The sequence below is a fragment of the Salmo trutta genome, chromosome 30 (assembly GCF_901001165.1).
Source record: "Salmo trutta chromosome 30, fSalTru1.1, whole genome shotgun sequence".
Taxonomy (NCBI): Eukaryota; Metazoa; Chordata; class Actinopteri; order Salmoniformes; family Salmonidae; genus Salmo; species Salmo trutta.
The window spans coordinates 11,954,830-11,978,448 of NC_042986.1; the positions used below are offsets into that span (position 1 = coordinate 11,954,830).

At 42.3% G+C, this 23,619-nt stretch overlaps 1 protein-coding gene across 1 annotated transcript in view; it reads left to right on the forward strand.

The window, feature by feature from the left end:
- The window catches only part of LOC115167966 (von Willebrand factor A domain-containing protein 5B1-like), a 50,894-nt gene that overhangs the window by 7,586 nt on the left and 19,689 nt on the right, over nt 1-23,619 (forward strand). Inside the window, exons 7-9 of the mRNA XM_029722763.1 lie at nt 8,681-8,857; nt 15,927-16,037; nt 16,536-16,738. Coding sequence (XP_029578623.1) covers nt 8,681-8,857; nt 15,927-16,037; nt 16,536-16,738 — 491 coding nt within the window. The remainder of the gene's footprint in view (nt 1-8,680; nt 8,858-15,926; nt 16,038-16,535; nt 16,739-23,619) is intronic.

Here is a 23,619-nt window from a genome sequence, read left to right on the forward strand (position 1 = left end):
CAAAAACCAAAACCACAGCTAAATGCAGCACTAACCTTTGATGATCTTCATCAGATGACACTCCTAGGACATTATGTTATACAATACATGCATGTTTTGTTCAATCAAGTTCATATTTATATCAAAAACCAGCTTTTTACATTAGCATGTGATGTTCAGAACTAGCATACCCACCGAAAACCTCCGGTGAATTTACTAAATTACTCATGATAAACATTCACAAAATACATAACAATTATTTTAAGAATTATAGATACAGAACTCCTTTATGCAATCATGGTGTCAGATTTTAAAATAGCTTTTCGGCGAAATCACATTTTGCAATATTCTGAGTACATAGCTCGGCCATCACGGCTAGCTATTTTGACACCCACCAAGTTTGGGACTCACTAAACTCTGAATTACTATTAGAAAAATTGGATTACCGTTGCTGTTCTTCGTCAGAATGCACTCCCAGGACTTCTACTTCAACAACAAATGTTGTTTTGGTTCCAAATAATCCATAGTTATATTCAAATAGCTCCGTTTTGTTCGTGCGTTCAGGTCACTATCCGAAGGGTGACGCGCGAGCGCATTTCGTGAGAAAAAATGTCAAAATATTCCATTACCGTACTTAGAAGCATGTCAAACGCTGTTTAAAATCAATTTTTATGCTATTTTTCTCGTAAAATAGCGATAATATTCCAACCGGGCAACGTTGTATTCATTCAAAGGCTGAAAGAAAAAAACGTTGAATTCTCGTGAACGCGCATCTCAGTCTCACTGTACCCAGGCTGACCACTCACAAACAGAGCTGTTGTACTTTGCCCAGAGACAGCAGACACCCCATTCCACTTTCTGGCGGCTTTAGAGAGCCAATGGGAGCCTTAGAAAGTGTCACGTTACAGCACAGATGCTGTATTTTCGATAGAGATGCAACAGAAGGACAACAAATTGTCAGACAGGGCACTTCCTGTATGGAATCTTCTCAGGTTTTGGCCTGCCATATGAGTTCTGTTATACTCACAGACACCATTCAAACAGTTTTAGAAACTTTAGTGTGTTTTATATCCAAATCTACTAATTATATGCATATTCTCGTTTCTGGGCAAGAGTAGTAACCAGTTTAAATCGGGTACGTTTTTTATCCGGCCGTGCAAATACTGCCCCCTAGCCCCAACAGGTTAAGTCAGGATTCCTATTCGACTCAGCCATGCCTCCTTTCCCATTCATTTCCATATCTCCCACCCCTTCTAAGGCAATTATCCCTGATGCTCCTCCCTCTTTTTCCGCCTGCCCCGCTACAAAGTTGCTCCCTGCAGGCGGTCACTGAGTCTGAGGTGCTAAAGCAGCTCCTTAAACTTGACCCCAAAAAAACATCTGGGTCAGATGGTTTAGACTCTTTCTTCTTTAAGGTTGCAGCCCCTATTATCGCCAAGCCTATCTCTGACCTTTTTAACCTGTGTGACAATAATACTAGTACGAACTCGGACCCAGGCGCAGAGACAGACAGCAGGCAGAGGTAAGGGTAAATCCAGAACATTTACTCAGGTCTTCACAGAAAAAACAAAGCAATAGCACACGAGCACACTAATCAAAACATGAGACCTAAGCAAAGATCCCTGCCCAAAGAGGAACCAAAATAGCCAGGAAACAGGTGAAATGAGAATCAATCAACCACAGGTGAATCAACCACAGGGCAATCAACTGACTGGCTTTCTTGATGTCTATAGTATTCTCTCTGGTTTGCAATATTTTTTTTCCCTCAGGTTATGGATGCGTCACTGCAACCTTAATGATCCCAAATGAATTCACCATTGCCCTTGATTCTAAGCAATGTTGTGCTGCTATTTTAATTGACTTGGCCAAAGCTTTTGATACGGTAGACCATTCCATTCTTGTGGGCCGGCTAAGGAGTATTGGTGTCTCTGAGGGGTCTTTGGCCTGGTTTGCTAACTACCTCTCTCAAAGAGTGCAGTGTATAAAGTCAGAACATCTGCTGTCTCAGCCACTGCCTGTCACCAAGGGAGTACCCCAAGGCTCGATCCTAGGCCCCACGCTCTTCTCAATTTACATCTACAACATAGCTCAGGCAATAGGAAGCACTCTCATCCATTTATATGCAGATGATACAGTAATACTCAGCTGGCACCTCCCCGGATTTTGTGTTAAACGCTCAACAACAAAGTTTTCTTCATGTCCAATCAAGCTTTCTCTGCCCTTAACCTTGTTCTGAACACCTCCAAAACAAAGGTAATGTGGTTTGGTAAGAAGAATGCCCCTCTCCCCACAGGTGTGATTACTACCTCTGAGGGTTTAGAGCTTGAGATAGTCACCTCATACAAGTACTTGGGAGTATGGCTAGACAGTACATTGTCCTTCTCTCAGCACATTGTAAGGGGTGCATACTGGCGGCAGAGAAGTCAGGCGCAGGAGAGCAAAAACTGATTTACAACGGCGCAGTTTAAATAAATAAAACCACCGTTAACAGTACAATAAATCAATAGGTAAAACCCGTCACACACCAGCATAACGTGCACAAGCATTACAATAAACAATTCCGGACAAGGACATGGGGGGGAACAGAGGGTTAAATACACAACATGTAATGATGGAATTGAAACCAGGTGTGTGGGAAAACAAGACAAAACAAATGGAAAATGAAAAGTGGATCGGCGATGGCTAGAAGGCCGGTGACGTCGACCGCCGAACGCCGCCTGAACAAGGAGAGGGACCGACTTCGGCGGAAGTCGTGACACACATATCAAAGCTGCAGGCTAAGGTTAAATCTAGACTTGGTTTTCTCTATCGTAATTGCTCCTCTTTCACCCCAGCTGCCAAGCTAACCCTGATTCAGATAACCATCCTACTCAATCTAGATTACAGAGATGTAATTTATAGATCAGCAGGTAAGGGTGCTCTCGAGCTGTTAGATATTCTTTACCATTTGGCCATCAGATTTGCCACCTTATAGGACATCACTGCACTCTATACTCCTCTGTAAACTGGTTATCTCTGTATACTCGTTGCAAGACCCACTGGTTGATGCTTATTTATAAAACCCTCTTAGGCGTCACTCCCCCTCGATCTGAGATACCTACTGCAGCCCTCATCCTCCACATACAACACCCATTCTGCCAGTCACATTCTGTTAAAGGTCCCCAAAGCACACGCATCCCTGAGTCGCTCCTCTTTTCAGTTTTCTGCAGCTAGCGACTGGAACAAGCTGCAAAAAACACTAAATCTCTTGATTCAAAGACTAAATCATGGACACTTACTGACAGTTGTGGCTGCTTTGCGTGATGTTTTGTTGTCTCTACCTTCTTGCCCTTTGTGCTGTTGTCTGTGCCCAATAATGTTTGTACCATGTTTTGTGCTGCGACCATGTTGTGCTGCTGCCATGTTGTGTTGCTACCATGCTGTGTTGTCATGTGTTGCTGCCATGCTACGTGGTTGTCTTAGGTCTCTCTTTATGTAGTGTTGTGGTATCTCTCTTGTCGTGATGTGTGTTTTGTCCTATATTTTTATTTTTAATCCAGCCCCCGTCCCTCCAGGACGCATTTTGCCTTTTTGTAGACCATTGTAAATAATAATTTGTTCTTAACTGACTTGCCTAGTTACAGTGGGGGAAAAAAGTATTTGATCCCCTGCTGATTTTGTAAATTTGCCCACTTACAAAGAAATTATCAGCCTATAATTTTAATGGTAGGTTTATTTGAACAGTGAGAGACAGAATAACAGCAAAAAAATCAAGAAAAACGCATGTCAAAAATGTTATACAATTATTTGCATTTTAATGAGGGAAATAAGTATTTGACCCCTCTGCAAAACATGACTTAGTACTTGGTGGCAAAACCCTTGTTGGCAATCAGAGGTCAGACGTTTCTTGTAGTTGGCCACCAGGTTTGCACACATCTCAGGAGGGATTTTGTCCCACTCCTCTTTGCAGATCTTCTCCAAGTCATTAAGGTTTCGAGGCTGACGTTTGGCAACTCGAACCTTCAGCTCCCTCCACAGATTTTCTATGGGATTAAGGTCTGGAGACTGGCTAGGCCACTCCAGGACCTTAATGTGCTTCTTCTTGAGCCACTCCTTTGTTGCCTTGGCCGTGTGTTTTGGGTCATTGTCATGCTGGAATAACCATCCACGACCCATTTTCAATGCCCTGGCTGAGGGAAGGAGGTTCTCACCCAAGATTTGACGGTACATGGCCCCGTCCATCGTCCCTTTGATGCAGTGAAGTTGTCCTGTCCCCTTAGCAGAAAAACACCTTCTTAGCATAATGTTTCCACCTCCATGTTTGACGGTGGAGATGGTGTTCTTGGGGTCATAGGCAGCAATCCTCCTCCTCCAAACAAGGCGAGTTGAGTTGATGTCAAAGAGCTCCATTTTGGTCTCATCTGACCACAACACTCACCAGTTGTCCTCTGAGTCATTCAGATGTTAATTGGAAAACTTCAGACTGGCATGTATATGTATTCTTGAGCAGGGGGACCTTGAGGGCACTGCAGGATTTCAGTCCTTCACGGCGTAGTGTGTTACCAATTGTTTTCTTGGTGACTATGTTCCCAGCTTCCTTGAGATCATTGACAAGATCCTCCCGTGGAGTTCTGGGCTGATTCCTCACCATTCTCATGATCATTGCAACTCCACGAGGTGAGATCTTGCATGGAGCCCCATACCGAGGGATATTGACAGTTCTTTTGTGTTTCTTCCATTTGCGAATAATCGCACCAAATGTTGTCACCTTCTCACCAAGCTGCTTGGCGATGGTCGTGTAGCCCATTCCAGCCTTGTGTAGGTCTACAATCTTGTCCCTGACATCCTTGGAGAGCTCTTTGGTCTTGGCCATGGTGGAGAGTTTGGAATCTGATTGATTCATTGCTTCTGTGGACAGGTGTCTTTTTTTACAGGTAACAAGTTGCGGTTAGGAGAACTCCCTTTAAGAGTGTGCTCATAATCTCAGCTCGTTACCTGTATAAAAGACACCTGGGAGCCAGAAATCTTTCTGATTGAGAGGGGGGTCAAATACTTATTTCCATCATTAAAATGCAAATCAATTTCTAACATTTCTGACATGAGTTTTTCTGGGTGTTTTTGTTGTTATTCTGTCTCTCACTGTTCAAAAAAACCTACCATTAAAATTATAGACTGATCCTATCTTTGTCAGTGAGCAAACGTACAAAATCAGCAGGGGATCAAATACTTTTTTCCCTCACTGTAAATAAAGGTTAAATAATAAAATAAAAAATAATGTCAAAAGCCGCACTGAAGTCTAACAAGACAGCTCCCACAATCTTTTTATCATCAATTTCTCTCAGCCAATCATCAGTAATTTGTGTAAGTCCTGTGCTTGTGAATGTCCTTCCCTATAAGCATGTTGAACGTCTGTTGTCAATTTGTTTACTGTAAAATAGCATTGTATCAGGTCAAACACCATTTTTTCCAAAAGTTTTCTAAGGGCTGACTGGTCAACTATTTGAGCCAGTAAAGGGGGCTTTACTATTCTAACGGAATTACTTTTGCTTCCCTCCAAGCCTGAGGGTACACACTTTCTAATAGGCTTAGATTGAAGATAACGCAAATAGGAGGGGCAATATCGTCCGCTATTATCCTCAGTAATTTTCAGTCCAAGTTGTCAGACCCCGGTGGCTTGTCATTGTTGATAGACAACAATAATCTTTTCACCTCTTCCACACTCACTTTATGGAATTCAAAATTACAATGCTTGTCTTTTATAATTTGGTCAGATATACTTGGATCTGTAGAGTCGGCATTTGTTGCTGGCATGTCATGCTTAAGTTTGCTAATCTTGCCAATGAAAAAAATCATTAAAGTAGGAGGCAGTATCAGTAGTTTTTGATGAATGAACCATCTGATTCAATTAATTATGGAGCTGAGTTTGCCTTCTTGCCCAAAATGTCATTTAAGGTGCTCCAAAGCTTTTTACTATCAATCTTTATATCATTTATCTTTGTTTCATAGTATAGTTTCTACTTCTTTTTATTACGTTTAGTCACATGATTTCTCAATTGCAGTACGTTTGCCAATCGGTTGTGCAGCCAGACTTATTTGCCATTCCTTTTGCCTCATCCCTCTCAACCATACAATTAAAAAATTCCTCATCAATCCAAGGGGATTTAACAGTTTTACAGTCATTTTCTTAATGGGTGCATGCTTATTAGTAACTGGAATAAGCAATTTCATAAATGTGTCAAGTGCAGCGTATGGTTGCTCCTCATTACACACCACAGACCAGCAAATATGATTTACATCATCAACATAGGAATCACTACAAAACTTATTGTATTGACCTCTTATACACTATATTAGGCCCAGCCTTTGGAATGTTGGTTTTCCTAGATATGGCTACTATATTGCTTATAGATGGATCTAGATACTGATTTCAAACACATTTCTGCAGCATTAGTAAAGATGTGATCAATACATGTTGATGATTTCATTCCTGTGCTGTTCGTAACTACCCTGGTAGGTTGACTCATAACCTGAACCAGGTTGCAGGCACTGGTTACAGTTTGAAGCTTTTTCTTGAGTGGGCAGCTTGATGATAGCCAGTCAATATTGAAATCACCCAGAAAATATTCCTCTCTGTTGATATCACATACATTATCAAGCATTTCACACATATTATCCAGATACTGACTGTTAGCACTTGGTGGTCTATAGCAGCTTCCCACAAGAATGGGCTTTAGGTCAGGCAGATGAACCTGTAGCCATATTCCTTCAACATATTACTTTAACATGAGATCCTCTCTAATCTTTACAGGAATGTGGTTCTGAATATAGACCGCAACTCCACCCCATTGACATTTCTGTCTTTTCTGTACATGTTATAGCCATATATTGCTATCACTGTTTCATCAAAGGTATTATTTAAGTGAGTTTCAGAGATAGAATATGAATGTCATCTGTTACTAGCATGTTATTGATTTCATGAACCTTGTTTCTTTCTCTACATATGTTATTGTGGGCTATTTTTAGCACTTTTCTGGGATGCTTCATTGTTTTTATTGCTTTATTGGGAAGCTTATCAGAAGTAGACATGACAATAGTATTTATGTTTGAGCTGTGCAGGGTGAGCTGCACACGGTGGACTTCTTACTAGGGCACACTGCCTCATGCTAACAGTATAACTCTGGTTCATAGGCACGTGATTACTGCATACAATAGCTGTAGGATCAACAGAGACATTCAGGGCAGTTAGAGGGACATAAATTAAATGACTTACATTGTGTCTGCCAACACCCCTGGGACAATGTACATTTGCAGCAGCACCACGACAACTCAGCGACACAATGATAGGAATTATCTGAGCTGGGCGTGGGTCATTGATAAGTCATTGTCTCAACGCAGCCTTGAAATGCGTGGAGGACCCAAGATGATTTGTATGGACTTTGTCATTCCTGTAGAGCATCTTCTGTTTCCAGAAGGTGCCAAAGTTATCTATAAACGTGATTCCAACAGAGCTACAGTAATCTTTTATCCAAGTGTGTAATGCCAGTAGCCTGCTCAATCTTTCACACCCGCAGCCCATTGATGGTACCGGACGTGAAATAATTGGCCACTTTTTGGAATCTTTCAGTGCTAGAATCAGTTCTTTAAAATACATTTTCAGAAGTTCCGAGCTATCCCTCCTAATGTCGTTTGACCCCACATGGACTATGACAGCGTCAGCTCCCAGAATTTGTCGTAGAATGGTCAGAAGCAGCCTTGTAATGTTCTGTACTCGTGCTCCAGAATAGTACAGGGTTTTTGCCCCCACACCTTTTGCAAGTTTTGCATGATTCAGGTATTTTACATTATTCCTGTGTCCATTATTATTACATTAAAGTGTTTGATTTATTTCCACCTATCTGAAATGATTTTAAAACCACATATGAAACACATTGGAGCTACGGTATGTTATTTAAATGGTGAGTTTATCATTTTTCTTGAGGTGAAATCATGTGTCAGTACAGATTGTACCTTATTCTCCACATGTCAGAATGGCACAACAGTGGTAGACACACATACATCCTCAGTGACCAGTAGACCTAAACGGGAGGGAGAGAGAAAACACTCACGCCCTAAAATGGTGTGTGTGTGATTAAAAAGGGGTTACTATGGAAACAATGAAAGGTCCTCAGCCTTCTGCTTGGATCTACCTGCAAGAACACATTCACCGGTTGATCGAGTGCCCTTTCTTTCTCAAATAATGTGGGTCTCTTAAAGATAAGAAAGTCCTTGAATTATGAAATATTTTTTATTTAAAGAAGCATAGCTGTAATTCAGCTTATCAAAAACATTCCGCGTGGAGAATATTTAACTGTTAGATGTATTTCATGCACCTTTTGCATTAAGGAAACAGCTGTGTTGTAGTTTAGGGGAACACTGTTTTGTTAAGAACTAGCTCTTTTTAATGCTGATCTTATCAGATGTGATTTGTAAGATAACTATATTTAAAAACAAATGCATGTACAAAGTTATTCCAATATGTGGATATGGCTCTCATTCAAAGCTTGCATGACGTGATTTTGATCTCATTTTCTTTCGTTCACCCTTCTCTTACTGTATCCTGTGGACCATGTGTAGACTAGATCTCAAGCACTTCACTCACCATGTTATCCTCTGGACCATGTGTAGACTAGATCTCAAGCACTTCACTCACCATGTTATCCTCTGGTCATGTGGCCATATGTAGGTGGATATCATTCGCAAGCGTCTCCACAAGGACATCCTTCACAACCCTGTGGTCATGCTCAACTTCTGCCCAGACCTCAAGTCCATGACCTCTGACCTGAGGAAGGTGCATGGAGAGTACATCTTCCTCATTGACCGCAGTGGGAGCATGAGCGGGGTCAACATCAGCCGTGTCAAGGTACTGTACGAGACTTCATAATAACCCATACATAACACATTCATAGGAAATGATTATATAGTAAGCATAATTAACTACATTCTAAACTTGTTAATTCAGGGCAAAGAAAAATAAATTAATGATAAAGGAATGATGTAGTATACTAATTAGGTGTCTTAAGTGCAGATATACACGAGTGGTGTGCTATTAATGACTCAATGACTCACTGCTCATAGTAAGTAGTCTTTACAAAGATGGAGTGAAGCTGCCACACCTTTCAATGGAATGGTCAATGGAAACTCAGCCCAGCTCAGACTTTATATCCGGGGCATCTGACCGTAATGTTACCTGATTGGGGCAGGCTGAGTGATGTTGACTAACCTCTCTCAGTCTGTGATGCACTTCGGGCCAGTGTGACTCAGATAGCTTCTGATTGTGAAGGGATGGGCTCCTCTTCCTTTGACACTCTCTGACACCCCAAAGTCTGGCTTAAAGGCTGGTCAAATCAATGATAATGCAACCATTCCTCCTCTGTTTCTTTGATCAGCCAGAAACTCCCCTAAAATGCCAGGCCCCAATTTGATACCACCTTCGACTGAATATAAAGAGAATGAGAAATTAAACACCCCCAAAATGCCAGACAACTATTTGATACCACCTCTTAAAATAAGGAGGGGAAAAGAGGAGGAGATTATGTGGTTGATCTCTAGTGTTCCGGAACAGAACTGTTATTGTCAAATCTTGAGAACCAGTAAATCATTTTATTTTTAGCTCCAAAAATATGACTCATGTCTAGTATATAATTATGTAATTTGGTGAAGTTATAATGCTAATGATATGCTGAACACATTCCAATTCACATCATGTCATGATATTTCAGTTCTTCAAGCCAAGCCCCCATGTCCACCCCTCTCTCTCGCTCTCTCCCCACCTGTGAAATTTCAGTCTCATCTCGTGCCTGCACCAATCAAACATGTAAACAACTATCTTACCCGATCCACAGCAAGCTGCTCTATCTGCAGTAATTAGGGAAGTAAATTAATGAGCTAAATGTAAAAACAAAGTTGATTTCAGAGGTTAAAAAAAATGTACTAAAAGGAACTACATGAACTACCTTTTGTTTCGAACTGGTTTAGAACTTTATTTTCTGGTCGGAACACCAGAACGGAACAAAATAAATAGGGCTTCTGCTCAGAACGGAACAATTGGAAAATAATTTTGGTGCCAACCGCTGGTGTTGAATACATAATGTGGTGTGACATCCATATTACAGCAAAACTTGAAATGACCGTTTTTTATTGAGCGTTCTCTTTATAATAATACACTGGCCCCTTTGTCACACAGAGAAAATAATACAAATAAATTGGATTATATGGCACTTCTCTAGTGCACTACAAAGACGCTAAGAGTTAAGATGGTGGCGCTGAGGAGTGCGCGTATCTTGCCGATTCCTGCTCAACTTTGCAACGCTGGCGACGAAGAAGAGGACAGAAAGGGAGACTCCATGCTAGGCTGAAAGGACAGGCTACACGGCCTCCTCTTCCTAGTATCCTGATGGCTAATATCCAGTCACTGGAAAATAAACTTTGTGAACTCAGAGCAAGGCTTCAATTGCAGAGGGACATCAGGGAATGCTTTGTCTTTGTTTTTATAGAGACAAGGCTTATGGACAATTCACTCACTTCTAGTAAGAGTAGGGGGAGGTATATGCTTGCTCATCAGCAATTCCTGGTGTACCGAAGTTAAAAATATCTTGAGCTCCTGTTCACTATATGCTATATATGCCAATATATATGCCACCATATGCCCAGAGAATTCACTTGTGTTATTATCACAGCTGTGTACATGCCGCCACAAGCAAATATCAAGGCACAATTCAGCGAAGTGTACAAGAACATTAGCCAGCAAGAATCCTATCACCCAGAAGCAGTCTTTATTATCACGGGAGATTTTAACTAACCAAGTATTACAAACATTTAACATACCCCACGAGAGGAAACAACGTGCTAGACCATGTGTACATAAATATCCGTGACGTGTACAAAGCCATCTCCACCCCAACTTTGGCCAATCAGATCACGTCTCTCCTTCTTCCCGCCTACAAGCAGCAACTGTCATGTTTGTGTATGTAGGTGGCAGGGAAGTCAGGCGCAGGAGAAACCAAGTTGGTTAATATGGAGTATTTAATTTAAAAAAACAACTCCAAAACCAAAGTACAAAATAAATGTGCAAAGTATACCCGTCGCACACCGATACACAAACCCACGTAACATAACATCACAAACAATCACCGACAAGGACATGAGGGGAAACAGAGGGTTAAATACACAACATGATTAATTGGATTGGAAACAGGTGTGTAGGAAAACAAGACAAAACCAATGGAAAATGAAAAACTGATCGATGATGGCTAGAAGACCGGTGACATCGACCGCCGGGCACCACCCGAGCAAGGAGGGGCATCGACTTCGGCAGAAGTTGTGACAGCAACTCAAGACTGAGCCACCAACACAGAGAATAGTTAGGCACTGGACAGAGGAGTCAGACTCAATGCTGCAGGACTGTTTCGAGAATACTGATTGGAATATATTCAATGACTCATCCATCCAGGACTCATCCATCAACATTGAGGAATCGTCAGTCACAGGCTTCATTAGGAAATATGTTGATGAATTGTTGTACCCACAATAACAATCCGGACACACCCAAACCGAAAACCCAGGATAAACGGAGAAATCCGTACCATTCTGAGAGCCCGTACTGCAGCATTCAATGTCCGCAGAACAAACCCCAACGACTCGGTGGTGTGCAACACGTACCAGGCAAGCAGGTATGAGCTCCGCAAATCCATTAGGGACGCAAAAAGATAATACAAACTCAAACTTGAATCGATGTTTAACAACTCAGATTCGCGATGCATGTGGCAAGGACTACAGCCTATCATGGACTACAAAGGCAAATCCAGCTGTGTGGTGCCCACTGAAGCCTCCCTCCCAGATGAGCTTAAGACATTCTATGTTCGCTTTGAGGCAGACAATACCGAGCCATCCAGGAAGGCTCTCACTACTCCGGATGAGCATGTGCTTTTGCTCTCCAAGGCTGACGTATGGAAAACTCTATAAAGAGTGAATAGCGACTCCTGTGGCGGGCCGGACGCATGCACGCTGACACGGTCGCCAGTTGTACAGTGTTTCTTCTGATGCATTGGTGCGGCTGGCTTCCAGGTTAAGCAAGCAGTGCAGCTTGGCAGGGTCGTGTTTCGAAGGACGCATGGATCTCGACCTTTGCCTCTCCCGAACCCGTATGGGAGTTGCAGCGATGGGACAAGACTGTAACTACCAATTGAATCTCACGAAAATGTCCACGACCGCAAGGCCCTCCAGTGGGTGGTGGACATCACGGGGGCCATGTTCCCAACCATCCAGGACATCTACTTAAAACGGTGCCTGAGGAAGTATAGCAGCATCATCAAGGACCCCACATACGAGCTGTTCACTCCCTTACCGTCGGGCAGATGGCATCGGAGCATGAGGTCTGATAGAAACAGTCTCTGAGCCTGTTGGTATCTACAAGCCATCAGATTGCTGAAGACTTCAACTGGACTGACCACCTGCACCTACTCTCCGCACCTTAGCACACATGCAATCAATTACTAACGCACACACACACACAAACACACACACACACACACACACACACACACACACACATATATATATATATATACACTGCTCAAAAAAATAAAGGGACCACTTAAACAACACAATGTAACTCCAAGTCAATCACACTTGTGAAATCAAACTGTCCACTTAGGAAGCAACACTGATTGACAATACATTTCACATGCTGTTGTGCAAATGGGATAGACAACAGGTGGAAATTATAGGCAATTAGCAAGACACCCCCAATAAAGGAGTGGTTCGGCAGGTGGTGACCACAGACCACTCCTCAGTTCTTATGCTTCCTGGCTAATGTTTTGGTCACTTTTGAATGCTGGCGGTGCTTTCACTCTAGTGGTAGCATGAGACGGAGTCTACAACCCACACAAGTGGCTCAGGTAGTGCAGCTCATCCAGGATGGCACATCAATGCGAGCTGTGGCAAGAAGGTTTGCTGTGTCTGTCAGCGTAGTGTCCAGAGCATGGAGGCGCTACCAGGAGACAGGCCAGTACATCAGGAAACGTGGAGGAGGCCGTAGGAGGGCAACAACCCAGCAGCAGGACCGCTACCTCTGCCTTTGTGCAAGGAGGAGCAGGAGGAGCACTGCCAGAGCCCTGCAAAGTGACCTCCAGCAGGCCACAAGTGTGCATGTGTCTGCTCAAACGGTCAGAAACAGACTCCATGAGGGTGGTATGAGGGCCGACGTCCACAGGTGGGGGTTGTACTTACAGCCCAACACCGTGCAGGTTGTTTGGCATTTGCCAGAGAACACCAAGATTGGCAAATTCGCCACTGGCGCCCTGTGCTCTTCATAGATGATTCAGGTTCACACTGAGCACATGTGACAGACGTGACAGAGTTTGGAGACGCCGTGGAGAACGTTCTGCTGCCTGCAACATCCTCCAGCATGACCGGTTTGGCGGTGGGTCAGTCATGGTGTGGGGTGGCATTTCTTTGGGGGGCCGCACAGCCCTCCATGTGCTCGCCAGAGGTAGCCTGACTGCCATTAGGTACCGAGATGAGATCCTCAGACCCCTTGTGAGACCATATGCTGGTGCGGTTGGCCCTGGGTTCCTCCTAATGCAAGACAATGCTAGACCTCATGTGGCTGGAGTGTGTCAGCAGTTCCTGCAAGAGGAAGGCATTGATGCTATGGACTGGCCCGCCCGTTCCCCAGACCTGAATCCAATTGAGCACATCTGGGACATCATGTCTCACTCCATCCACCAACGCCACGTTGCACCACAGACTGTCCAGGAGTTGGAGGATGCTTTAGTCCAGGTCTGGGAGGAGATCCCTCAGGAGACCATCTGCCACCTCATCAGGAGCATGCCCAGGCATTGTAGGGAGGTCATACAGGCACGTGGAGGCCACACACACTACTGAGCCTCATTTTGACTTGTTTTAAGGACATTACATCAAAGTTGGATCAGCCTGTAGTGTGGTTTTCCACTTTAATTTTGAGTGTGACTCCAAATCCAGACCTCCATGGGTTGATAAATTGGATTTCGATTGATTATTTTTGTGTGATTTTGTTGTCAGCACATTCAACTATGTAAAGAAAAAAGTATTTAATAAGATTATTTCATTCATTCAGATCTAGGATGTGTTATTTTAGTGTTCCCTTTATTTTTTGACCAGTATATATATATTCATGCTGCACATTTTTTACATTTAACATTTTAGTCATTTTGCAGATGCTCTCATCCAGAGTGACTTACACTCTTAAAATAGCTAGGTGGGACAACCACATATCACAGGCATAGAAAGTACATTTTCCTCAATAACAGTAGAGTCAGAGCTGGGGGAGAGGTCAAGTGCAAGTGTTGTTTTTTGTTGGGGGTGGGCGGGGGTCGAGGTGAGGAGGAGGATTATTTAAGATACTGTTTGAAGAGGTAGGGTTTCAGATGTTTTCAGAAGATGGGCAGGGACTCTGCTGTCCTAGCTTCAGGGGGAAGCTGGTTCCACCGTTGGGGTGCCAGGACAGAGAAGAGCTTGGACTGGCCTGAGTGTAAGCTGCCATCCCTTAGGCCAAGAGACCTGAGGTGGCAGAACAGAGTGCTCGGGTTGTGGTTTAGGGTTTGAGCATAGCCTGAAGGAAGGGAGGGGCAGTTCCTCTTGTTGTTCCATAGGTAAGCAACATGGTCTTGTAGTGAATGCGAGCTTCAACTGGAAGCCAGTGGAGTGTGTGGAGAAGTGGGGTGACATGAGAGAACTTGAGAAGGTTGAGAATCAGGCGTGCTGCTGCGTTCTGGATAAGTTGCAGGGGTTTGATGGCACCAGCGGGGAGCCCAGCCAACAGCGAGTTGCAGTAGTCCAGACGGGAGAGGACAAGTGCCGGATTAAGTCCCGCACACCGCTTCCTGTATGAAGTAGGGTCGTACTCTACGGATGTTGTAGAGCATGAACCTGCAGGAGCGGGTCACTGCTTTGATGTTTGCAGAGAACGACAGGGTGTTGTCCAGAGTCACGCCTAGCTTCTTTTCACTCTGGGAGGGAGACACTGTGGAGTTAACCGTGATGGAAAGGTCTTGGAGCGGGCAGGCCTTCCCCAGGAGGAAGAGCAGTTCTGTCTTGTGGAGGTTGAGCTGGAGGTGGTGGGTCGACATCCAAGTTGAGATATCTGCCAGGCACACAGAGATGTGTGTTGCCACCTGGGTGTCAGAAGGGGGGAAGGAGAAAGGTAGTTGAGTGTCATCCGCATAGCAATGATAGGAGAGACCATGTGAGGATATGATGGAGCCGAGTGACTTGGTGTATAGCGAGAAGAGGAGAGGGCCTAGAACTGAGCCCTGGGGGACACCAGTAGTAAGAGTATGTGGTACACACACATCACAACTGCTGCTACCAGACTCTTATTTACTATTGCTAATACTGCACAATTTAAACACTTGCCCCCTAATCCCCCCTTCCCTGATACATAAATGTAATTAATTTACTACAAACTTCCTGTATTATACATATGCTAAAATGTCTATTCTATTCTACTAAGCCATTTACTTTCTGTTCATATTCTTATCTTGTATTATTTCTTATTGTTGTTTCATTATCAAGAAGGAACCTGTAAGTAAGCGTTTTGTTGGACAGTGTATATGTGTATCCTGTACATACGACTAATGACACTTTAAACTTTAAACAGTTTGTAATAACTTGCCTGATGCCAGAGAAGACAGTGTTAGAGGAGCTGTAATCTGGTTGTACTGCTGCAGCCAAAAATGTTTTAACAATTCTCCTCATATAGGTAAAGAACACTTGCAGCAGGTGAACAAGGTTGATTGTTAGACAATGACTTAAAAATTGACTCCCTGGTCTGCCTGTCTTGTTTCTTTTCTTTTTCTCTTTTTGCTCTCTTCCTTGCTCTTTCCCACATTTCTCATTCTGCTCTTCTACCTCTTGACCTTGTGTTTCTATCATGTCTGTTCTGTTCCCAGGATGCCATGGTGGTGATTCTGAAGAGCCTTGTGCCTGCCAGCCTCTTCAACATCATTGGCTTCGGCTCCACATTCAAAACACTGTTTACTACCAGTCAGAGCTATGATGAGGTATGAGGCTGGCAGGACATGTAGTGTTTCTGCTTTCAGGTCAATATTAATTAACTGCATGTCATTGATAAAATCTCTATTAGTAAATACTTAATCTCGCGGGCCAGATTTGACAACTACAGGTAATCGAAGTATGAGTCAGAGACACGTTTGTCTATTAAGAGATCACTTTATTGGTCAATTGCACACAATATTCAACCGAAAGTTGACTTCCACTTTTAACCCAACCCCTAGGAGAGGTGCAGGGGCTGCCACACTGGGCGCCCGAAGCGCTGTTGTTGTGGGGTGTTAAGTGTCTTGCTCAAGGGCACAACTGCAGGCAATAGCGTCTACAATTTGATACAAGCAACCCTCTGTTTGCCAGCTCACTTGCCACCAGATTTTTCCAGTCAGACCCGGGATTTGAACTGGCAACCCTCCGGTTGCAGGCTAGCCTTTCTAACTGCTAAGATATTAAATTCTACTATGCTTTTTCTCTTGCTTTCTACATTTTTTCAGGAAACAGTAACCATGGCTTGTGAGTACATCAGGAAGATCCGAGCTGACATGGGCGGCACCAACATCCTGGCACCGCTCAAATGGATCCTGAGACAACCGATGCACGCAGGTCATCCTCGCATGCTCTTCCTGCTCACGGACGGGGCCGTCAACAACACAGGGAAGGTCATCGAGCTGGTCCGCAGCCATGCCCGCTACACCAGGTAAACAGACAATCAACATATTCCTGTCCTTTACTTCCTCTTCTTACAGGCACTGGGGGAATCAATCAATGCAAACCCAGCATTCCTTACCATGGTGTAAAGTGGTTTATGGGTGTCACGTCCTGACCCTAGTAAGATGTCATTTTCTATAGTAGTGTAGGGCAGGGCGTGACAGGGGGTGTTTTTGGTTGTTCTATGTTTTCTATTTCTATGTTTAAGTTCTAGTTTGTCTATTTCTATGTTGGGATTGTTTGGGGTTGATCTCTAATTGGAGGCAGCTGATCCTCATTGCTTCTGATTAGAGATCATATTTAAGTAGGGGTTTTTCTCATTGTTGTTTATGGGTTATTGTCTTTTGAGTAGTGTGTTGTCCTCACTGCGTCACAGGTTGTGGTGGTGGTGGTGGTGGTGGTGGTGGTGGTGGTGGTGGTGGTGGTGGTGGTGGTGGTGGTGGTGGTGGTGGTTGTTGGCGGCGGCGGCGGCCTATTTTCAAGTTATTAGTGTATTGCATTCAGTTTCACTTTTAATAAATATGTGGAACTACGAAAATGCTGCATCTTGGTCCGCCCCTTCGAACAGCCGTGACAATGGGTATTGTTAAATTGCTGTTCGTTTTGCCCTAGCTGGAGGCTTCTAATCTAAGCCCGTTGCAAAGTGCCCCATTTGATACCACGTCTGAATCTGTTAGAATCATTTGTATGTGTTAGAATAATGACTTAAGTGTTCCACTCTAAAATTGTAGGATAGTGTGAAATGTTTGAGAATCATGAGAAGTTAAAACCAGGATGTGAGTAGATCTGTTAGTATTGTAATACTATGATGTTATATTCTTTAGTAGGGATGTAAACAGAGTGAAGTTGTAGAGTAGATAATAGAAAATCATTAGAGGGTTTCAAACCAAGAGGGTCCCAACGGGGGAGGGGAGGTGAAAGCCTTGAAGAATGTGACATTTATGGTTCTTTGTGGTTAGTGGAAAAGTACTGGTTGTTTGAGCAGGGAGTGGTCTAAAGATAGGAATGTGTGTGTGTATTATAAAAGGACTGGGTCCTCATTTTGACTTTAGAGCTCTCATGAATAAAGATCTGTGAACCTTTTTTATAAAATCTGAGACTTTGCCCAATTATTAGTGAACCCAGGGTCTTACAAACCTCGGTGAATTGGTTAAAGATTAAATGCATTATTGAGATTGAAAATTCCCTTAACAGAATCAGACAGCCTCGGGCACCACTTTAAGAGTTGGAATGGAATTGGACACAAGAACAATAGCAGCACAACACTAACTAGCACAGTAGTCATATTAAATCTGATTAGGCCTGCTAATGCATTATGCACAAAGCAAATAAACAACAAACCATTCAGACATGTAATCAAGGCTAGGGGATTGGAGGGGCCGTTATTGCAAAACCTTCCCAGCTAGCACATTTGGTTCCTTGGAAGTTCACATTGGTTGTGGGAACGAAGCCGTTTCCTGACCGGTATCTTTATTTAAATGCTCTGAGAACAGAAGTGAAAATTTCACCTTTTCTGGGAATGTAAACTTTTAGATTGCAGGGAGGTTCTGAGAATGTTCTGGGAGGTTTTATTCATGAGAAATGATAGGCTATTCGGTTTTTTAAATAACTTCCACTGAATATTTCAATAAGACTAATAAAACAGCTAGCTTATTTTGGCTTAGCACAGATAGGACACATGGACATTTATTTCCTTAGGCAGTAATCATGCAAACACAATTATTTTTTTATTGTGACAAGGCATCAGTGAGATTCGAGTCTATAATCTTCTGTTTTCTATCCATGGAATTGGTCCACTGCGCCACCAGGATGGTGCTAGCATGCCCTGCCTTTTGTTTTTTACACATACAAAACTGTTCATTTTTGTCTATTCAAACAGGCCTCATTTCAAACGAATCAAGCACTCAACAAGATCAGGTGTGGCCAATAAGTGGGTGTGACCAACACACCTGAACACACTTAACAAGAAAGAGCATAGAGAGAGTTTTGTTGATGCTGAGAACGGAATGTATATGTTTTTAAATAACATTCTTAGAATGTTCTCTCAACATTACTAAAGTTTTCTTGTGGTTTTTATGGATAACCAATCACAGTGCTCCAACGGATAACAACTGTCGTTGAGTCCTACACCTCGGACAAGCTCAAGTTTAAAACATATGAAATTGAGTTTTCTTCAAAAAATACATTGTTTTAATGGTTAAATAATTTAACAGTGCACCAGGGGTACTTGCTACTGTGATTCCTGATATGCAGAGCCTGATGGAGTATTTTTTCGAATCTGAAACTATACTTTTGTTACATTGTTTGCTAGCTCAGCTGGTTAGCTAGCTCTCAGTCTCATTGACCACCAAATGTTGCTAATGCTAGCTAGCTAGCCACTTAATATAACTTTGTTTTTGAAATGTATATTTGCTAGCCATGTTATTAATACAACTGCCATCTGCTGTCGACATCAAGATTTGAAAGCACTAGCTAGTTAGCGCCAAAAGTGGTTAGTAGCATTGACTGCATGCTGACAGTGAATTCAGAGGCATTCAGTGGCTAGCCACACCACAAACAAATTTCACCAGGTTCTCGTAAAGCAATTGTAATGACAGTCCACCACAATATACCCGAGCGTTTCCTGGTTAGCAAGGGGTAGTCTGTGTTTCATTTCATTGTGTATTAAAAACACAGTTTGAGATCATTGCGAGGGGATTTCGCCAGTGGTTCGTATGGGGAAATGGGCTTCCCTGGAAAATGTTGTCTGAGGTTGCAACAGTAACTTAGGGAGTTGGGGCTTAACGAAGGGTTAATATGAGAACATTACTTTAAATAGAACCATGACGAAACCTGAGATTTCCACAGAAGAACGTTGTTTCTTAAAGCTCTTTGAACTATTTGAGAACATTCCTGATGTCAAACCAGTTGGAGCACGTTCCTATAACATTACCAACATTTTAATTAAAAATGTAATTAAATGTACCCATGTTTCAACTTTTAGGAAACAATCTGTTAACCTTTTACTGCAGTGGGCTAAATCAGGGCCACAGTGATTATTGGTAGTCTTAAGCAAATCTACTTTGAAACTAAAGTATACACCTCACACACATGGTTATGGGCTTAAAGAAAGAAGACACCAGTACCATGTCAGATATAAAGTTGAAATGTATTCAATTTTGCATCCCAATATGACACTTTATATACAACACAGAAGACTGAAATATATAACAAAACTGTTTTATATAGAAACACCGGATTTTCAATCATTTAAAAAAAATTATCTTTATGAATTATGAAAAATATGAATAACATTCCACCCATGAGGCCAAAGAGGGCACTTTTGGTCAATGGGCTACAGTACCAACAAATGTATGTTTTTTGTCAAGTCCTTAAATGTGTTGCGAATTTTCAAAGCCAAGCAACTATCCTACACCATTCCCAGAAGGTTGTGTGATGGTTCTATGCAAAATAACCATATGACACCAACACGCTCGTTAAGCTCTAAGAAACATATGGCTCTCAGAACGTTATGTGGTGGCTGTGCTGTTATTGCGCAGTAATCCTTTTAAAATGAAGCTTGGAAATATGCACCTTATGTTCACACAGTACTTGATATTATTTGGTGTGACTTCAAAAACCTGTAGCTCAATCAGGATTGGGTATTAGGGGTGCGTGGGTCAGCTGTTTGTTCACCCGCACCCGCAATTGCTAATAACCCATCCGCAACCTTCCAACTATACAGTGCCTTCGGGAAGTATTCAGACCCCTTGACTTTTTCCACATTTTGTTACGTTACAGCCTTATTCTGAAATTGATTATATATATATTTTAAATCTTCAGCAATCTACACATAATACCCCATAATGACAGAGCAAAAACAGGTTTTTCGATTTTTTGGGGATTATATTACAAAATAATATATGTATATATATATATATGTATGTATATATATATATATATATATATATATATATATATATATATATATATATATATATATAAATATATATATATATATATAAATATATATCTTATTTACATAAGTATTCAGAACCTTTGCTATGAGACTCAAAATTGAGCTCAGGTGCATCCTGTTTTCATCATCCTTGAGATGTTTCTAAAACTTGATTGGACATTATTTCAATTAATTGGACATTATTTGGAAAGGCACACACCTGTCTATATAATGTCCCATAGTTTACAGTGCATGTCCAAGCAAAAACCATACCATTAGGTCAAAGGAATTGTCCGTAGAGCTCCGAGACAGGATTGTGTCGAGGCACAGATCTTGGGTAGGGTACCAAAACATTTCTGCAGTATTGAAGGTCCCCAAGAAGACAGTGGCCTCCATCAATCTTAAATGGAATAAGTTTGGAACCACCAAGACTCTTCCTGGAGCTGTCTGCCCAGCCAAACTGAGCAATCGGGGGGGGGGGGGGGGGGGGGGGCCTTGGCCAGAGAGGTGACCAAGAACCCGATGGTCATTCTGACATAGCTCTAGAGTTCCTCTGTGGAGATGGGAGAACCTTCCGGAAGGACAACCATCTCTGCAGCACTCCACCAATCAGGCCTTTATGGTAGAGTGGCCGGACGGAAGCCACTCCTCAGTAAAAGCCAAATGACAGCCCGCTTGGTGTTTGCCAAAAGGCACCTAAAGGCACCATGAGAAACAAGATTCTCTGGTCTGATGAAACCAAGATTGAACTCTTTGGCCTGAATGCCAAGCGTCACGTCTGGAGGAGACCTGGCACCATCCCTCCGGTAAAGAATGGTGGTGGCAGCATCATGCTGTGGGGATGTGATTCAGTGGCAGGGATTAGGAGACTAGTCAGGATCAAAGGAAAGATGAACGGAGCAAAGTGCAGAAACATCCTTGATGAAAACCTGCTCCAGAGCTTTCCAAAGGCACTGTATGTGGTAAAGGGAAAATCTGAGGCCCACACCCGACCCTAACCTGATAATATAGAAAATGCATTCTAGGCTAGTCAGAGATGACGGAATAATTTGACAGGGGGTGCAGGATTCTTTTTTTTGCCTGATTATAGTTATTTCTGCTTATAATTTCCGACATTGTGGTAGGTTGTTTGTTGGTCAACTTGTCTATAATTACAGTATATAATTATGTCAGTAGGCCTATATGTTGCCCTAGAAGACTAAATAAACCCTTGCTTACCAGAATGTCATAAATCGATAGAATTAATGCTTCAATCTAGTTGACATAGGTAAAGTTTTCCATGTAATTTCTGCTTCTTTCTCGGAGCAAAGAAGTTTAGGGACCGGGGAGAAAAAAAACTTCCAAATTACATCAGTTTGACCGGTTGTAAGAAATAGAAAGCTATGAAAACGACCAAACAGCTATGAAAATGACCATGTTTATGTGGTTGAAATAGGCTACTATCAGCTTTTAAAGATAGCAACTCTACAGATGGAACTGCATTCACATTCTCTCAAGATGCAGAAAGGAAAAAATCATATTTCTCCACTCCTACATTTGGTGTATCTTTTTACTGCAAGAAATGCTTAATTCTGCAGGAATTAATATAAAGGTAATGTAAGATGTTATAGACCTGCAGTGTCCAGAGTTCAGTTTCCATTTAACCCATCTATTCAGTAGGCTACAGTTTCCTTGAGGTGCCATACGCCTATTTGAAGTCAGTCTTGCGACTATCCAATTGGTATAGTGTCCATAGTTTCCTAACATTACTTTTCTGGCCCTCCCTTCTCTTTATTTTCAACTCTCCATTTTGCAGCTTTACCCCTTATAGAATTAAAGATGCGCTATGCGGAAATCACTCCTCCATTTCCTGGTTGCTAAAATTCGAATAGTTTGCCTAATTTCAGTTTATGTGACAAAACAAGCAAGTATAGTGTAGAGAATCATTGTACCATCTAAACCATTGTGAAATATTTTACATAACCAAAAATATTGTAATTTCAGCTGTTTGAAGCTGGTGTACAAAACCGAAAGTAAAAGATGCAAAAACGAAACGTAAGAACGTGTAACGCCTGTCGTTAGAATTAGACTAAGGTGCAGCGGAGGATGTGTATTCATTATTAAATATTTTAATGAACATAAACACTCTATACAAAACATGAAAAGAAACGACAGCAAACAGTCCTGTCTGGTCCCAAATGAACACAACAGAAAACAATCACCCACAAAAACCCAAAGGAAAACCAGGCTACTTATGTGTGACTCCCAATCAGCAACAACGAACTACAGCTGTGCCTTATTGGGAGCCACACACGGCCCAAAACAAAGAAATACAAAAACATAGAAAAATGAACATAGAACGCCCACCCAATGTAACACCCTGGCCTAACCAAAATAAAGAACAAAAACCCCTCTCTATGGCCAGGACGTTACAGAACGGGAAGCATAGAAATAGCGCACATAAAACAGATCTACTGCTTCTTAGACTTGCTTTCAATTAGAATGACCGATCTATAACACAAACGTTTATGTGAATTTGGTAAGGTCACTCAAAAAGTTACATATATTGCAGCTTTAAACTCCAACATTGTCCTTTTCGCCTCCATGGATAGACATTAACATTTACTGACTGATCCCAAAAGCATTTGTCGATTAGCGTGAAGGCTGTTTGGCATGCATACAGTTTGGCCTATAAAGTTTAGGCTTATGCGCAAATGCCAGAGCGTAAAATGAGGAAATAAAAATGCCAATGTAGCCTATAGATATAAATTGCACAAGAATGATAGGCTACATTTATGGTAAGGTATTGTTTTCTCTTTATTCAACACGCCCACCACCACCCGCCATTAATCCACACAATATTTCATGGCCCTAAACCCGCCCCGCGCAGACTGCTGGTTATGAATCAACCCGCGCAACACTTTTGGGTATGGTAAAGTCAAAGCAACTCAGTG